The sequence below is a fragment of the Populus trichocarpa genome, chromosome 5, assembly GCF_000002775.5.
Source record: "Populus trichocarpa isolate Nisqually-1 chromosome 5, P.trichocarpa_v4.1, whole genome shotgun sequence".
Classification (NCBI taxonomy): domain Eukaryota; kingdom Viridiplantae; phylum Streptophyta; class Magnoliopsida; order Malpighiales; family Salicaceae; genus Populus; species Populus trichocarpa.
The window spans coordinates 497,087-509,114 of record NC_037289.2 but is presented as its reverse complement, the minus strand read 5'-3'; the positions used below and the strand labels follow the sequence as shown (position 1 = coordinate 509,114).

The 12,028-nt window shown below is 36.4% G+C and overlaps 2 protein-coding genes across 7 annotated transcripts; one reads left to right on the top strand and one right to left on the bottom strand.

Annotated features, from left to right (window-relative positions):
* Positions 1-359: 359 nt before the first annotated feature.
* LOC18098504 (putative disease resistance RPP13-like protein 1) lies at positions 360-5,588 on the top strand. 6 transcript variants are annotated; one of them, XM_052453109.1, is made up of 5 exons: positions 360-4,537; positions 4,656-4,705; positions 4,791-4,866; positions 5,033-5,111; positions 5,283-5,588. In XM_052453109.1, the coding sequence occupies exon 1, from the start codon at positions 530-532 to the stop codon at positions 4,535-4,537; it is 4,008 nt and encodes a 1,335-aa protein (XP_052309069.1). In that variant the 5' UTR covers positions 360-529; the 3' UTR covers positions 4,656-4,705; positions 4,791-4,866; positions 5,033-5,111; positions 5,283-5,588. The 6 variants fall into 6 exon arrangements, with proteins under 6 accessions (XP_052309069.1, XP_052309068.1, XP_024456436.2 ...); XM_052453108.1 differs by having other exon boundaries at positions 5,033-5,171; XM_024600668.2 differs by having other exon boundaries at positions 4,962-5,098.
* Positions 5,589-10,350: 4,762 nt separating this feature from the next.
* Positions 10,351-12,028, bottom strand: LOC18098503 (galactinol synthase 2). The gene is made up of 4 exons (XM_006382243.3): positions 11,511-12,028; positions 11,116-11,436; positions 10,893-11,027; positions 10,351-10,805 (listed from the first exon to the last, which is right to left on the bottom strand). The coding sequence occupies exons 1-4, from the start codon at positions 11,841-11,843 to the stop codon at positions 10,590-10,592; spliced, it is 1,005 nt and encodes a 334-aa protein (XP_006382305.3). The 5' UTR covers positions 11,844-12,028; the 3' UTR covers positions 10,351-10,589.

Sequence of the window (12,028 nt, the reverse complement as noted above, 5' to 3'; positions counted from 1 at the left end):
TGCAATACCAAACTTACACTCGAATTCATGCTCTTTTCATGATTCATGGTGTTGTATGAGACTCAGGCAAGCTTTTACATGATTCATAATTCACATTTGATAAGGAAACCATTGAAACTTGAGGGTTGTTTTCATTTTTTTGGAGCTGCTATAAGAATTGCATTTGCATTTGCTACATTCAACTTTCAAGTCCCAAATATATATATTTGGATCGCTGAAGTGGCTCAAGGACAAGGGGATGTGAGATCTGTGGTGGGATGAGGCCAGAGCCTTTACTTTTGTCCACTTCTGAGCGCGAAGGTGTCTTTAACATCTGGCCCAGCCTGCAATAATGTTCCAACTTCCAAGTCAAGCTGTCAAGGAAGACCAAATTAAAAATTGGAATGGAAAAAAAAAGGTAAACGAAGCACAACACTGTTCGTCATCTTAACCTTTGCCTGTGGCTATGTTTCCTTTATTTTTTTCTTCACCAGATTTCTCATTTGACCCTTACAAACTAGCCTTTTGCTAACAGTAGAATAACCAAACCATGGCTTCTGCAACTGCATTCGCCATTGGAGGTTCATTTCTGTCAGCCTTCCTTCAGGTTTTGTTCGACAGAATGGCTTCTCGCGAGGTTTTAGGCTTCTTCAGAGAGCGAAAACTCAATGATAGGTTGTTAAAGAAGTTGAAGGTACTTATGATTTCTGTTAACGGGGTACTTGATGATGCGGAGGAGAAGCAAATAGCCAAGCCAGCTGTTGAGATGTGGGTCAACGAGCTCAAAGATGCTGTATATGAAGCTGATGATTTGTTAGATGAGATTGCTTATGAAGCTCTGCGATCGGAGGTGGAAGTTGGCTCTCAATCTAGTGCAGATCAGGTGAGAGGCTTTTTATCTGCTCGTTTTTCATTTCAGAAAGTAAAGGAAGAGATGGAGACAAAGTTAGGAGAGATCGTTGACATGCTTGAGTACTTGGTACAACAAAAGGATGCCCTTGGTCTGAGAGAGGGTACTGTTGAGAAAGCATCATCACAGAGAATACCAACAACTTCTCTTGTGGATGAATCCGGGGTATATGGTAGGGATGGAGATAAGGAAGCCATAATGAAACTGGTACTATCTGCAACTGAAAATGGCAAACGGCTAGATGTGATTCCCATAGTAGGTATGGCTGGGGTTGGTAAGACCACTCTTGCTCAGCTTGTTTACAATGATAGCAGAGTAGGAGAGCAGTTTGATATGAAGGTATGGATCTGTGTTTCGGAAGAATTCGATGTTCTCAAGGTGATCAAAGATATTCTTAAGAAGGCTGGTTCCATGAATTGTGATACAATGACTGGAGATCAACTTCACTGCGAGTTAGAGAAGGAATCAACAGGGAAAAAAATTATGCTTGTTTTAGATGATGTTTGGAGCAATGATTGGGGAAAATGGGATTTTCTGTTGACACCTTTCAAGTCTCTGTTACATGGAAGTAAGATCCTTGTTACAACACGAATTGAAAGCGTAGCATCGGTCAAGGCCACTGTTGCAGCCCATCGCCTACAGGAATTGACTGCGGATGATTGCTGGTTGGTGTTTGCAAAACATGCATTTGATGATGGAAGTTGCAGTGCACGTCCAGACTTGGAAGAAATAGGTAAAGAAGTGGTAAGAAAGTGCAAAGGGTTACCTTTAGCTGCAAAAGCCCTGGGAGGTCTCCTACGCTTTAAAAGAGATGCTAAGGAATGGGAGAAGATCTTGAAGAGCAACATGTGGGATTTGCCGAATGATGGTATTCTTCCTGTTCTCAGATTGAGTTATCACTATCTTCCACCACAGCTGAAGCAATGCTTTGCTTACTGTGCAATATTTCCAGAGAATCATGAATTTAACAAGGATGAATTAATCCGTTTATGGATGTCAGAGGGCTTTCTAGTTCCACCTAAAAGAAATAAGGAGATGGAAGAAGTAGGAAATGAGTTCTTTCATGATCTTGTTTCAAGGTCATTTTTCCAGCAATCTAGTGGAAAATCAAGGTCAGTTTTTCAAGGATCAAGCGGGGATCCATTATTTGTAATGCATGACCTCATAAATGACTTGGCTAGATATGTAGCTAGAGAATTTTGCTTCAGGTTGGAAGGCGAAGATTCAAACAAGATCACAGAAAGGACTCGTCATTTGTCTTATGCAGTAACAAGACACGATTCTTGTAAAAAATTTGAGGGTATTTATGATGCCAAGCTTTTGCGCACTTTCTTACCATTGTCAGAAGCGTGGCTACGCAACCAAATCAATATCTTACCGGTGTCAAGACCACGCAACCAAATCGATAATAAGGTAACACATGATTTATTGCCAAGGCTTACACGCTTACGAGTGCTATCCTTGGTTAACTATTCCAACGTGGTTGAGTTACCTGATCCAATGGGCAAGTTAAAACATTTACGATACCTTAATCTCTCCGCTACATCAATAAAAAGGTTGCCTGAAGTTGTGAGTACTGCATACCATTTGCAGACATTAATCCTGGAAAATTGTAAAGAGCTTGTTGAGCTGCCTGATTCAGTTGGCCGCTTGAAGCATTTGCTATATGCCAGTCTTAAAGGTGCAAAAATCAAAAGGTTACCTGAATCCATGTGTACATTGTATAATCTGCAAACATTAGTCTTGGAAGATTGCAGAAACCTTGTCAGACTGCCTCATTCAATTGGCAATTTGAAGCAATTGCGATATGTGACTCTTAAAGGCACAACGATCAAAATGTTACCAGCATCCATGGGAGGCTTGTGTAATTTGCAGACTTTAATCTTGCGGTCATGCAAAGATCTGATTGAGCTACCAGATGATTTGGGAAGGCTAATCAACTTGAGTCATCTTGATATCGAAGGAACAAAATTGTCGAAGATGCCGCCGCATATGGGTAAACTAACAAAGCTCCAAAACCTAAGTGATTTCTTTCTAGGAAAAGATACTGGTTCTAGCCTTCAAGAGTTGGGGAAGCTTCAACATTTACAGGGAGGACTAAATATTTGGAACCTGCAAAATGTTGGGAGTGCTCCAGATGCTCTACATGACAATGTGAAGGGTATGAAGCATCTCAAGACTTTGAATTTGATGTGGGATGGTGATCCTAATGACTCTGGACATGTAAGGCATGTACTGGACAAATTAGAGCCTGATGTAAATATGGAGTATCTTTATATCTATGGTTTTGGGGGTACAAGGTTTTCAGATTGGGTAGGAGACTCTTCTTTCTCAAGAATAGTATCCATGGAGCTCAGCCGATGTAAATACTGCACGTCCTTACCACCACTTGGGCAGTTAGGGTCTTTGAAAGAACTCCTGGTAAGAGGGTTTGAGGGACTTGCGGTTGTGGGTCGTGAGTTCTACGGAAGTTGCATGTCCGTGAGGAAGCCATTTGGATCCCTTGAAAGTTTAACTCTTTCAATGATGCCTGAATGGCGTGAATGGATTTCAGATCAAGGCATGCAAGCTTTCCCTTGTCTTCAAAAGCTTTGCATAAGCGGCTGCCCCAACCTAAGAAAGGTGCTGTCCAATCACCTCCTTCCATCTTTAACAACACTTGAGATCGAGGGATGCAAGCAGCTTGTAACTTCAATTCCAAGATGTCCAATCATTGATGAATTAAAATTAGATGATGATTCTCGTCATCTGCTGCTAGGCAGATTGCCTTCTGGGATGCACAGCCTGAAAGTTTATCGATTCTATTCCATGGATTCCATACCAAAAGAAATGGAGCAAATTGGTTCCTTTCTCACCACTTTAGAAGAAATTGAAATGGAAAATTGTGATTCACTCAAGTGCTTCCAGCTGGAGCTGTTCCCTAGGTTGAAGACTCTCAGGATCTCTACATGTTCAAATTTGGAATCTCATTGTGAACATGAAGGACCTCTAGAGGATCTCACCTCTCTTCATTCCTTGAAAATATGGGAATGCCCTAAATTAGTATCTTTTCCGAAAGGAGGATTACCTGCCTCATGTTTGACAGAGCTTCAGTTGTTTGATTGCGCAAATTTGAAGTCCATGCCTGAGCATATGAATTCCCTCCTCCCATCCCTTGAAGATTTGAGATTATTCCTCCTTCCAAAACTCGAGTTCTTTCCAGAAGGGGGTCTGCCCTCTAAATTAAAATCACTTTATATTGAAAATTGCAGCAAACTCATTGCAGCCAGAATGCAATGGAGTTTGCAATCGCTCCCTTCTCTTTCAAAATTCACTGTTGGTGTTGACGAAAGTGTGGAATCCTTCCCAGAGGAGATGCTGCTGCCCTCAACTCTTGCCTCTCTTGAAATATTGAGTCTTAAAACTCTGAAATCCCTGAACTGCTCGGGGCTTCAACACCTCACTTCTCTTGGACAATTGACCATTACAGACTGCCCTAATCTACAGTCCATGCCAGGAGAAGGCCTCCCCTCCTCCCTTTCTTCTCTTGAAATCTGGCGGTGTCCTTTGCTGGATCAAAGATGTCAACAGGGAATAGGGGTAGATTGGCTCAAGATTACTCACATCCCCAACGTGCATATTAATGGATACAAGATCCATCAACCTTAGGTATTGCTTATCTGAATTTCAACTCAAAATTTCTCTTTTCTTATCTTTTTTCTTGTTAAGCTTCTTTTTGTGTACTTTTAGATTAATTCTCTGTTATTAATTCTGTCATTTGTGGCAGCATTTCATTTTAATCATGAACGGCCAGTTGGGGAGACAGAGTGTTTTCAGGTTTGTCATGCAGATGTTTTCCTACTGCTGACTTTCATTGCTCACCTCCAATTTTTGCTAATAATGTCTTACGAATTTCTTACAGCATTTATGCCATTGAAACTTATCAGCATAGTCTTATATCCCATATAGCAGGAGAACTGGAATTCTGGGTGCCCCAGGTAAATTCAGTTTTCCCAATTTGCACTTGTATTCTGAACCGCAACAAGTAGATTGAACTTCTGAAGTCTTTCTTTCTGGTTTGATTCATCTGCAGCATTCTCTAGCAAGCCGTTTTGCTCAGCTCTTACGAGAGAAAAGCTTCATGTGTAGACTTACTTCTTGCAGAACGTATTAGAACTAGATGCTTGTCTGAATCTCGTGCTTCAGGCCATTGATGAGAAGATCTTCGGTGTGCGTTCCTTATGTAAGGTTCAAAAAAGTTCTATGTTTACTGAATATACATGTACAAGCAGAACTTGTTTTGGTAATTTTATTCAGCTCAATCTTACACTCCCCCTTCCTACCATAATTCCACATTCTCTCCCATTCAATTATCTGATATAATTTCTCTACCGTTTCTTTTCTGCTCTATTAGGTCCCAGAGGTATTGAAGAGGCCAATGGATTATGTAAATTCAATTTTATTCCGTGTCTCATGATGATGTTCAAGATGGTTCAGGGATCAAGACTGTGGAAGCCATGAGATCAAAATATGGTTTATCTGGAGAAAACTCAAATTGGACAGAAGATTAAGCATTGACCTCTGAAAACAGAAGCTTGCAATATGACTTGTGAGCCTTCATGGTCCCAACGAAGAATCAGCCAGTCCCATAACTGTACACACTCAAATATATATTATATCCAAAATATAAATAAGATATGAATATATAAATTTCTACTCATTGTCATTTATACTTGAACTTCCACTGCCCCTCTCTCAGTTATTAAGTAGGGAAGGGGAAGGATCCACTCAGCCGACCTATTAATTATTGAGAAATTACTTGCTGGATAAAAAAATAATTATATATATATATATATATATATATATATATATATATGTTCATCAAAATTATCAGAATCTTGTTTCGGCACCATTTTCTTTGAATAAGATTTAAACTTAAAATAAGAGGGCAAGAAAAATATTTATTTATATATATAAATGAATAATTTTTGTAGTAAAAAATTGGAATTACCAACTTTCTTTCCAATGCCTTACGCCCTACTTGTGTGAAAGCTAGTTTTAGAAAAGTTTCTGAAAGGTATTTTGTATTTTTCTTTTATTGTTCGTTGAACTAATACATCTTGTCTATTTAAGCATAATATATACTCTTTCTTCCTTTTCGATTGCTGCAAGGATTCTGCCTCCTCTTGCCGACCTACTGCAGCTGAAAGTCCTTTTTTCCCGCAAGGACTTGCTCTGCTGGAACTCCTACTTCCGCTAGGATTTCTGCTTCTGCCGTGCCTTTGCTGCGTGATTCTTCCTCAACATCCTAGCTCTATTGTATGCATTTTTCAGCTTCCTACTTTGGTCCTCATCATTATATATGCAATGACACGCAGAATCCACAAAGTAATATGCTTATATATTCAAATACCCTCCTGTGGTTTCGTTAGCTTGCGCATGCTGAATTGACTTCTTTTTCTTGCTGGTTGTTCCACAAAGGGCAGCATAAAATGACTATGATTTCTAAATTTGAACTTACAAAGTTTAGGATATTCACTGAATTTGTTCTTCCTGATCAGTTTTCACTCAAACAACGAAAGAAAGAGCTTTCTGCTTAAGAACTTAACAAAAGACTGTGGCTTATGTAACAAATAACTCGATCGGTTAAAGTGCACGATGCAATCTAAGGTCACGGGTTTGAGCGATGCATGGGGCACGCATATGGTTTATGTAATTTTCATATTATTTAATTTAAAATTTAATTTAGGTTAGATTTTTTCAAATTCGAATCATTGTATAAAATTTAATGATAATATAAATAAAAATAACAATCTAGATATTATTCTTTTATATTCATTTTTCTAAAACATAAACTACCATTTGTTCGTCGGTTTAAGGAATTATATTACTTTTTTTATTTTATACCATTGTCCTCTTGAATTTATTTTTGTGAAAAGAAATAAAATTATAAGAAATGGAAATATTAAAAGTGTAAATAAATTAAAATAATTATTAGTAGTAGTTAACCAAGTCATTTGAGCCACGAAAGCCCACGCGCGGTTTAAGCCACGAAATCGTGTACCTGGTAATTAAAATGGTCCTCTTGAATTCATAATCAAGTACCATTAACTGCACATGGACCCTCTTAACCCGACACGAAAGCCCACGACACGAACGCCCAGCCACGAAATCATTTTTATACGTGTTGCGAAGCCCGTCGTTCTTTATTAGAGTATACCTTGTAGGAAATATGTTAGACTAGACTGTGTCCGAAGTGAAAAAAATTACTTGGTTATGATTTAATTTTTTGTTTGGGGGGATTTTATGGGATAAATCTGAGTCTGTTAATTTTATTTTAATTGTTTATTTAATCTTGATGTAATTAGATTTGATTAGATTAACTAGATAGTAACTCAATCAATAAAATTACTCAAATTTGATTAAATTAATAAAAATTGAAATCAAACTCTAAGTGATAGATTAGCAACAAAAATATTAATTTTTTTATAATGAAAAAATAGAAACATATAGGTTACTGGAAACTTGGAGAAAACATGTTACACCTGGCACACATCTATTGGGTGGTGATCTCTCCACACAATTTCTTATAAGCTCCACAACAATGCATTTTTGCAAAAACTTTATTTTACCTGTCGGCGTTCTTGCAAAAGCTTTATAGTTTTGTTAGTTGGTCTAGCAGGATGGGACCTAATTAAGGTTGACAATGAAATTTGGATTCAGCCGACATTGAGATTGGATAATATATATATATATATATATATATATATATATATATAGACTTGGTATAAGATAAGTTTTGATCTTGGACCGGTAAAATCGATTACTTAATTAATACTCTTTGTGCTGTGACTTTGACTAGCTTGAATTCTTGGGAAAGTTCCATTATATACTCTTTATTATGTCTCATATTCTACATTTGGAATTCATTCCAACTAATACGGGCATGATGGTAGCTATATAAATTAAGCAACAAAAAAAAAAATCAAATCTGAAGTGGTACGAAACCTTTGGTCGCTCGCCTTGACTGTAGTTTGTAATATTTTGAGAGAATTTACTTAAAATAAAGTAATAAATATTGGAATTTAATTTGATTGAATTTATATATGGTTAATAAAAGCCTTGACGTATCATTTGTTTCAAATTTTAATTGTTGACATTTAGGATAAAAATCCCAAAGATATAGGAGATTAATGGAGAATCTAGATGGTTTAACGTACGGTTATTATGGATCAAGAAATAATTAAGATCCAAGGGCTACGAGAGAATCATGGATTGGACGGTGCAAGATAAGCCATTAAATATTATTTCATTTTTCTTCTTAAACCGAAATATATACCTTTTGATTGTTTCATTTGATTACATTTCATTGCAAAAGATTTGGTTTGCGATTTAACTTGTAATCTTACTTGTAATCTTCCTAGGAAAAGGGATATGTTTGTTTATATATATATATATATATATATATATATATATATATATATATTAAAAGAATATAAAATTACTTTAAAATTATTTTAAAGATATATTTATGTTATGTTTTTGTTTCTGCTTATAAATTAAATATGTTTACATCTCTTTTATTTTAAAAGATTAACTAAACACAATTAAAAAAAATGGATAATTTTAATCTATTGCTTCTTTAGAAATATAAAATAGAAAATTAAAATTATTTCCATCAAAATAACAAAATATCCTTCCATCTTTTTTCGTTACTTTATTTTAAACAATATATTTCATATTATTATTTTATCCTATTCCTTAGGGAACGTAGTAAAAAAAGATTATATTATAAAATTAATAAAATAAAAAAATGAGAGTAAAAGTGTAATTAAGTACCACCGGCCTAGGCCTACCATTAATACCGAAGCCACACCTAAGCAATTTTGTCCTCGTGCCAGACTACAAATGCCACGTGAGCATCCAGTAGGACTTTTTCTTTATATGTCGGCAGTCTTGCAAGCTTTCTAGAATGGTTAGTTGGTCAAATATGTGACCTAAGGTTAATTAAGGTTGATTATGAAATGGATAATATTTATTTAGTAGCAAGATAAAGTTTTGATTTTGGACCAAGAAAATCAATACTCGTTATGGTTGTGAATTTCACAAGATTGACTGTTTAAATTAGTTTGTGTTTCAATTGTGATTAAGTTTGTTTTTTCTAATTATAATTTTAATAATGCATCTTTGTATTTATATGATATTGTATTAAAAAATATTAATAAATGTTATTAAAATGTTGTTATTAATATTTAAATTTTAAAAACTAAGAAATGAAGTATAGTTGTGATTAGTTTGACTTGTATCATGCTCCCATGCTGTGCTGTATTCTTTAATTTGAATTTATTTGTGTTCTAATTGAAATTTTAATGAAGCATCCTTGTATTGATATCACACATTAAAAAATTTAATAAATATTTTAAATATTGATATCGGTATATTTAATTAAATTGACCTTTTGGAATATATCATCATGCTCTCATATTGTGCTGTATTCTATAATATTTGTACTGTCTATAGAATTGCAACACATAAAATTCTGTGGTGAAAACTATATTATTCTCCATGTGATTCAACAATTGATTCATTATTTCATGTGATTCAAAGTAACTATATTTACCCTCTATTTTTTTACCATCCATCGACCCACCCACCCACGCTCCCTCCCGCCCGCGCGCGCATATATATATATATATATATATATATATATAAAAGGTATATATGGTATAGTCTTAGATGTAAATATTGACACTTGATCTGTGGAGATATAGAGATGGATTCTGCTTAGCTAATGAGAGCTATTGCGGAAGATCCATCCATCCAATGTTACAAAGTCTTGAAACTACAAAAAAATGCAGCTCATCATAAAAGATAGAGCGCCTGCATTTACTTGGCTATGTAATTAAGCCTTTGTCCAGGGCTGTTGATGCGCGTCTAGGTGCTATGTAACTCGAGAAATATTATTCTGAGGACTTTTAGAGACCATGCATGCAACACTACTGTGCCATTTTAGCATGCTTTTGGAGTCAGCCGATCGATACTTGATTTGGATACCTAACTTTTTCTGATTTTCCTCCACATTTGTTTTAAGTTGGTTCTAAATTGTACTTGCAAAATCAAAGACTTGATCAACAGTTGCTTAGTAACAAATTTGACTATTAACTCCAATTTTGAAACCTTCCAAGTTCTGATGCGTATCGAGATCAATTTACGCCATTAATTTATGCTTGAGAGGTGAACCCAGCTATAAAGCTCTTCATAGACCATTTTATATAGGCCGTAGCACCATCTCCTAATTAGATGGTTCTCTGTTCGGAACAATAAAAATGAAGATAACATGTATAGAAAAAAGATATATTTTATTATGTTTCTTCGTTTTGAAATAATAAAAATTTATTCTAAAACTATTCCGAAAAGATATTTATTTTATTTCTATTTCCGTCTTTTCATTTATCAATAAAACATATATATATATATATATATATATAAAAAGAAATTGTGTATACACAGAGAATAATAGTTTTATTTACAAAATGAGGGATAAAAGGTCCTCCCAGACTTGGAAGAAAACTCAAAAGAACACTATCGTCCCACTTCATGAATATAGGGGATATTAACAACCAGCAAACTGTCACAAAAAAAAAAAAGAAGCTAAAAAAGACTGTTTTTCCTCTACAGTTTGACTAATTTAGAAGGCTACTAGCTCCACAATCCACCAGCTTTAAGCGGCAGATGGGGCGGTAATGTAGTGAGCAATACCAGCTTCTGATAGCGCCGCCAAGAATGGTTGCACTTCAGCTCCAGCAGCAGCCACCACAGTGTTCTTGTAGTCCAAGGACTCGTCGTGGTAAATGTCCCACCATTTGTTAACCAGCATCTTGATGTCTTCTCTGTCCATGTTATCTTCTTTTCCTGTGTACCTCCATGGCTTGGACCCCTGCAGTAACATGAGAATTAGCATTGCAGTACTTAATGTCCGAAAGGATAATTTTTTGTGTTTTATATGTGCATGGTGAGTACTTACAGCAGCACAATAGTGAACAACTTTGACTTTGTCAAGGTTGATGTTCTCAGGATGGCGCCATAACAAGGCCAACACAAGGTTGTAATCTGAAGGAATTGGCTTATAAACATCCCTGAAAAACATGTTCAAGAAATCCTGCCAAGAAAAGGAAATTGAATTTAGAATTGCTGCCTGATCAATTTTTCCTGCCAAGAAGCTCTGACCAAGATAGATAAATATGTACCTGCTCAGCGAAGAGGGTAGGAGTGGTGACTTTGAGGGTCTCTAGGAGGTCATGATATGTCGACAAGTTGGGCTCATAAACAAACATGCCAGCGTTGAAGTAGAGAGGAGGCTTAGGACCCATCTCAGCAGGCCAATGGACCTTATCGGGACACTGTTGGCAGTAACCAATCTTGAACTGGGGGCTATTGCTCCATGTTTTCTCACAGAAGCAGTCCATGGCAGCATGGAAGTAGCCATCAGGCATGTCAAAGAGGTGGTCTATGTTATCAAACACTTGGATGTCACCATCCAAATATATCATCTTGCTATACTCCACAAACTGTAATAAAAGAAAACAATATTTAGGAGTTACATATAACATAATACTAGTTAGTGTTATACGCGCATACATACCTCCCATATACGAAGCTTGGAGTAGTTGATGACATAATAAGCCATAGCAAACTGGGTCTGGTTCTCCGGTGGGTTAACAGGCTCAATCTCCCTCACTATGCAACCTTGAGAGGCAAGTATCTTCCGGTGCTCCTCAGGAACGTCAGGCAAGATAGCTACCACCAAAGGGTAGTTGCTCTTTGCCTTCCTCAATCCCTTGGCTAACCCTACAACACCTTTCCAGTAGTCTCCATCACCAGCCAAAAACGTAACATATGCACAACTTGAAATGCTAGCTTGCTTGACAAGAGAGTTGGTGTTGTTAGCAAGAGTAGCAGTAATATCAGGAGCCATGGTATCGAAGTAGTCAAAAAATGTGATGTGCAAACTTTTTAGCTGTTTTTGGTTAGAGAAATCAAAAGGTTTTGAAACAAGTTGTTTGTTTACTAAGAAAAGAAGAGAGAAATATTTCAGGTTGCACAAACTGTATTGCTTTGATCTTTGAAAGGTTATGGTTGAGTGAAGTTCTTGGGATGAGA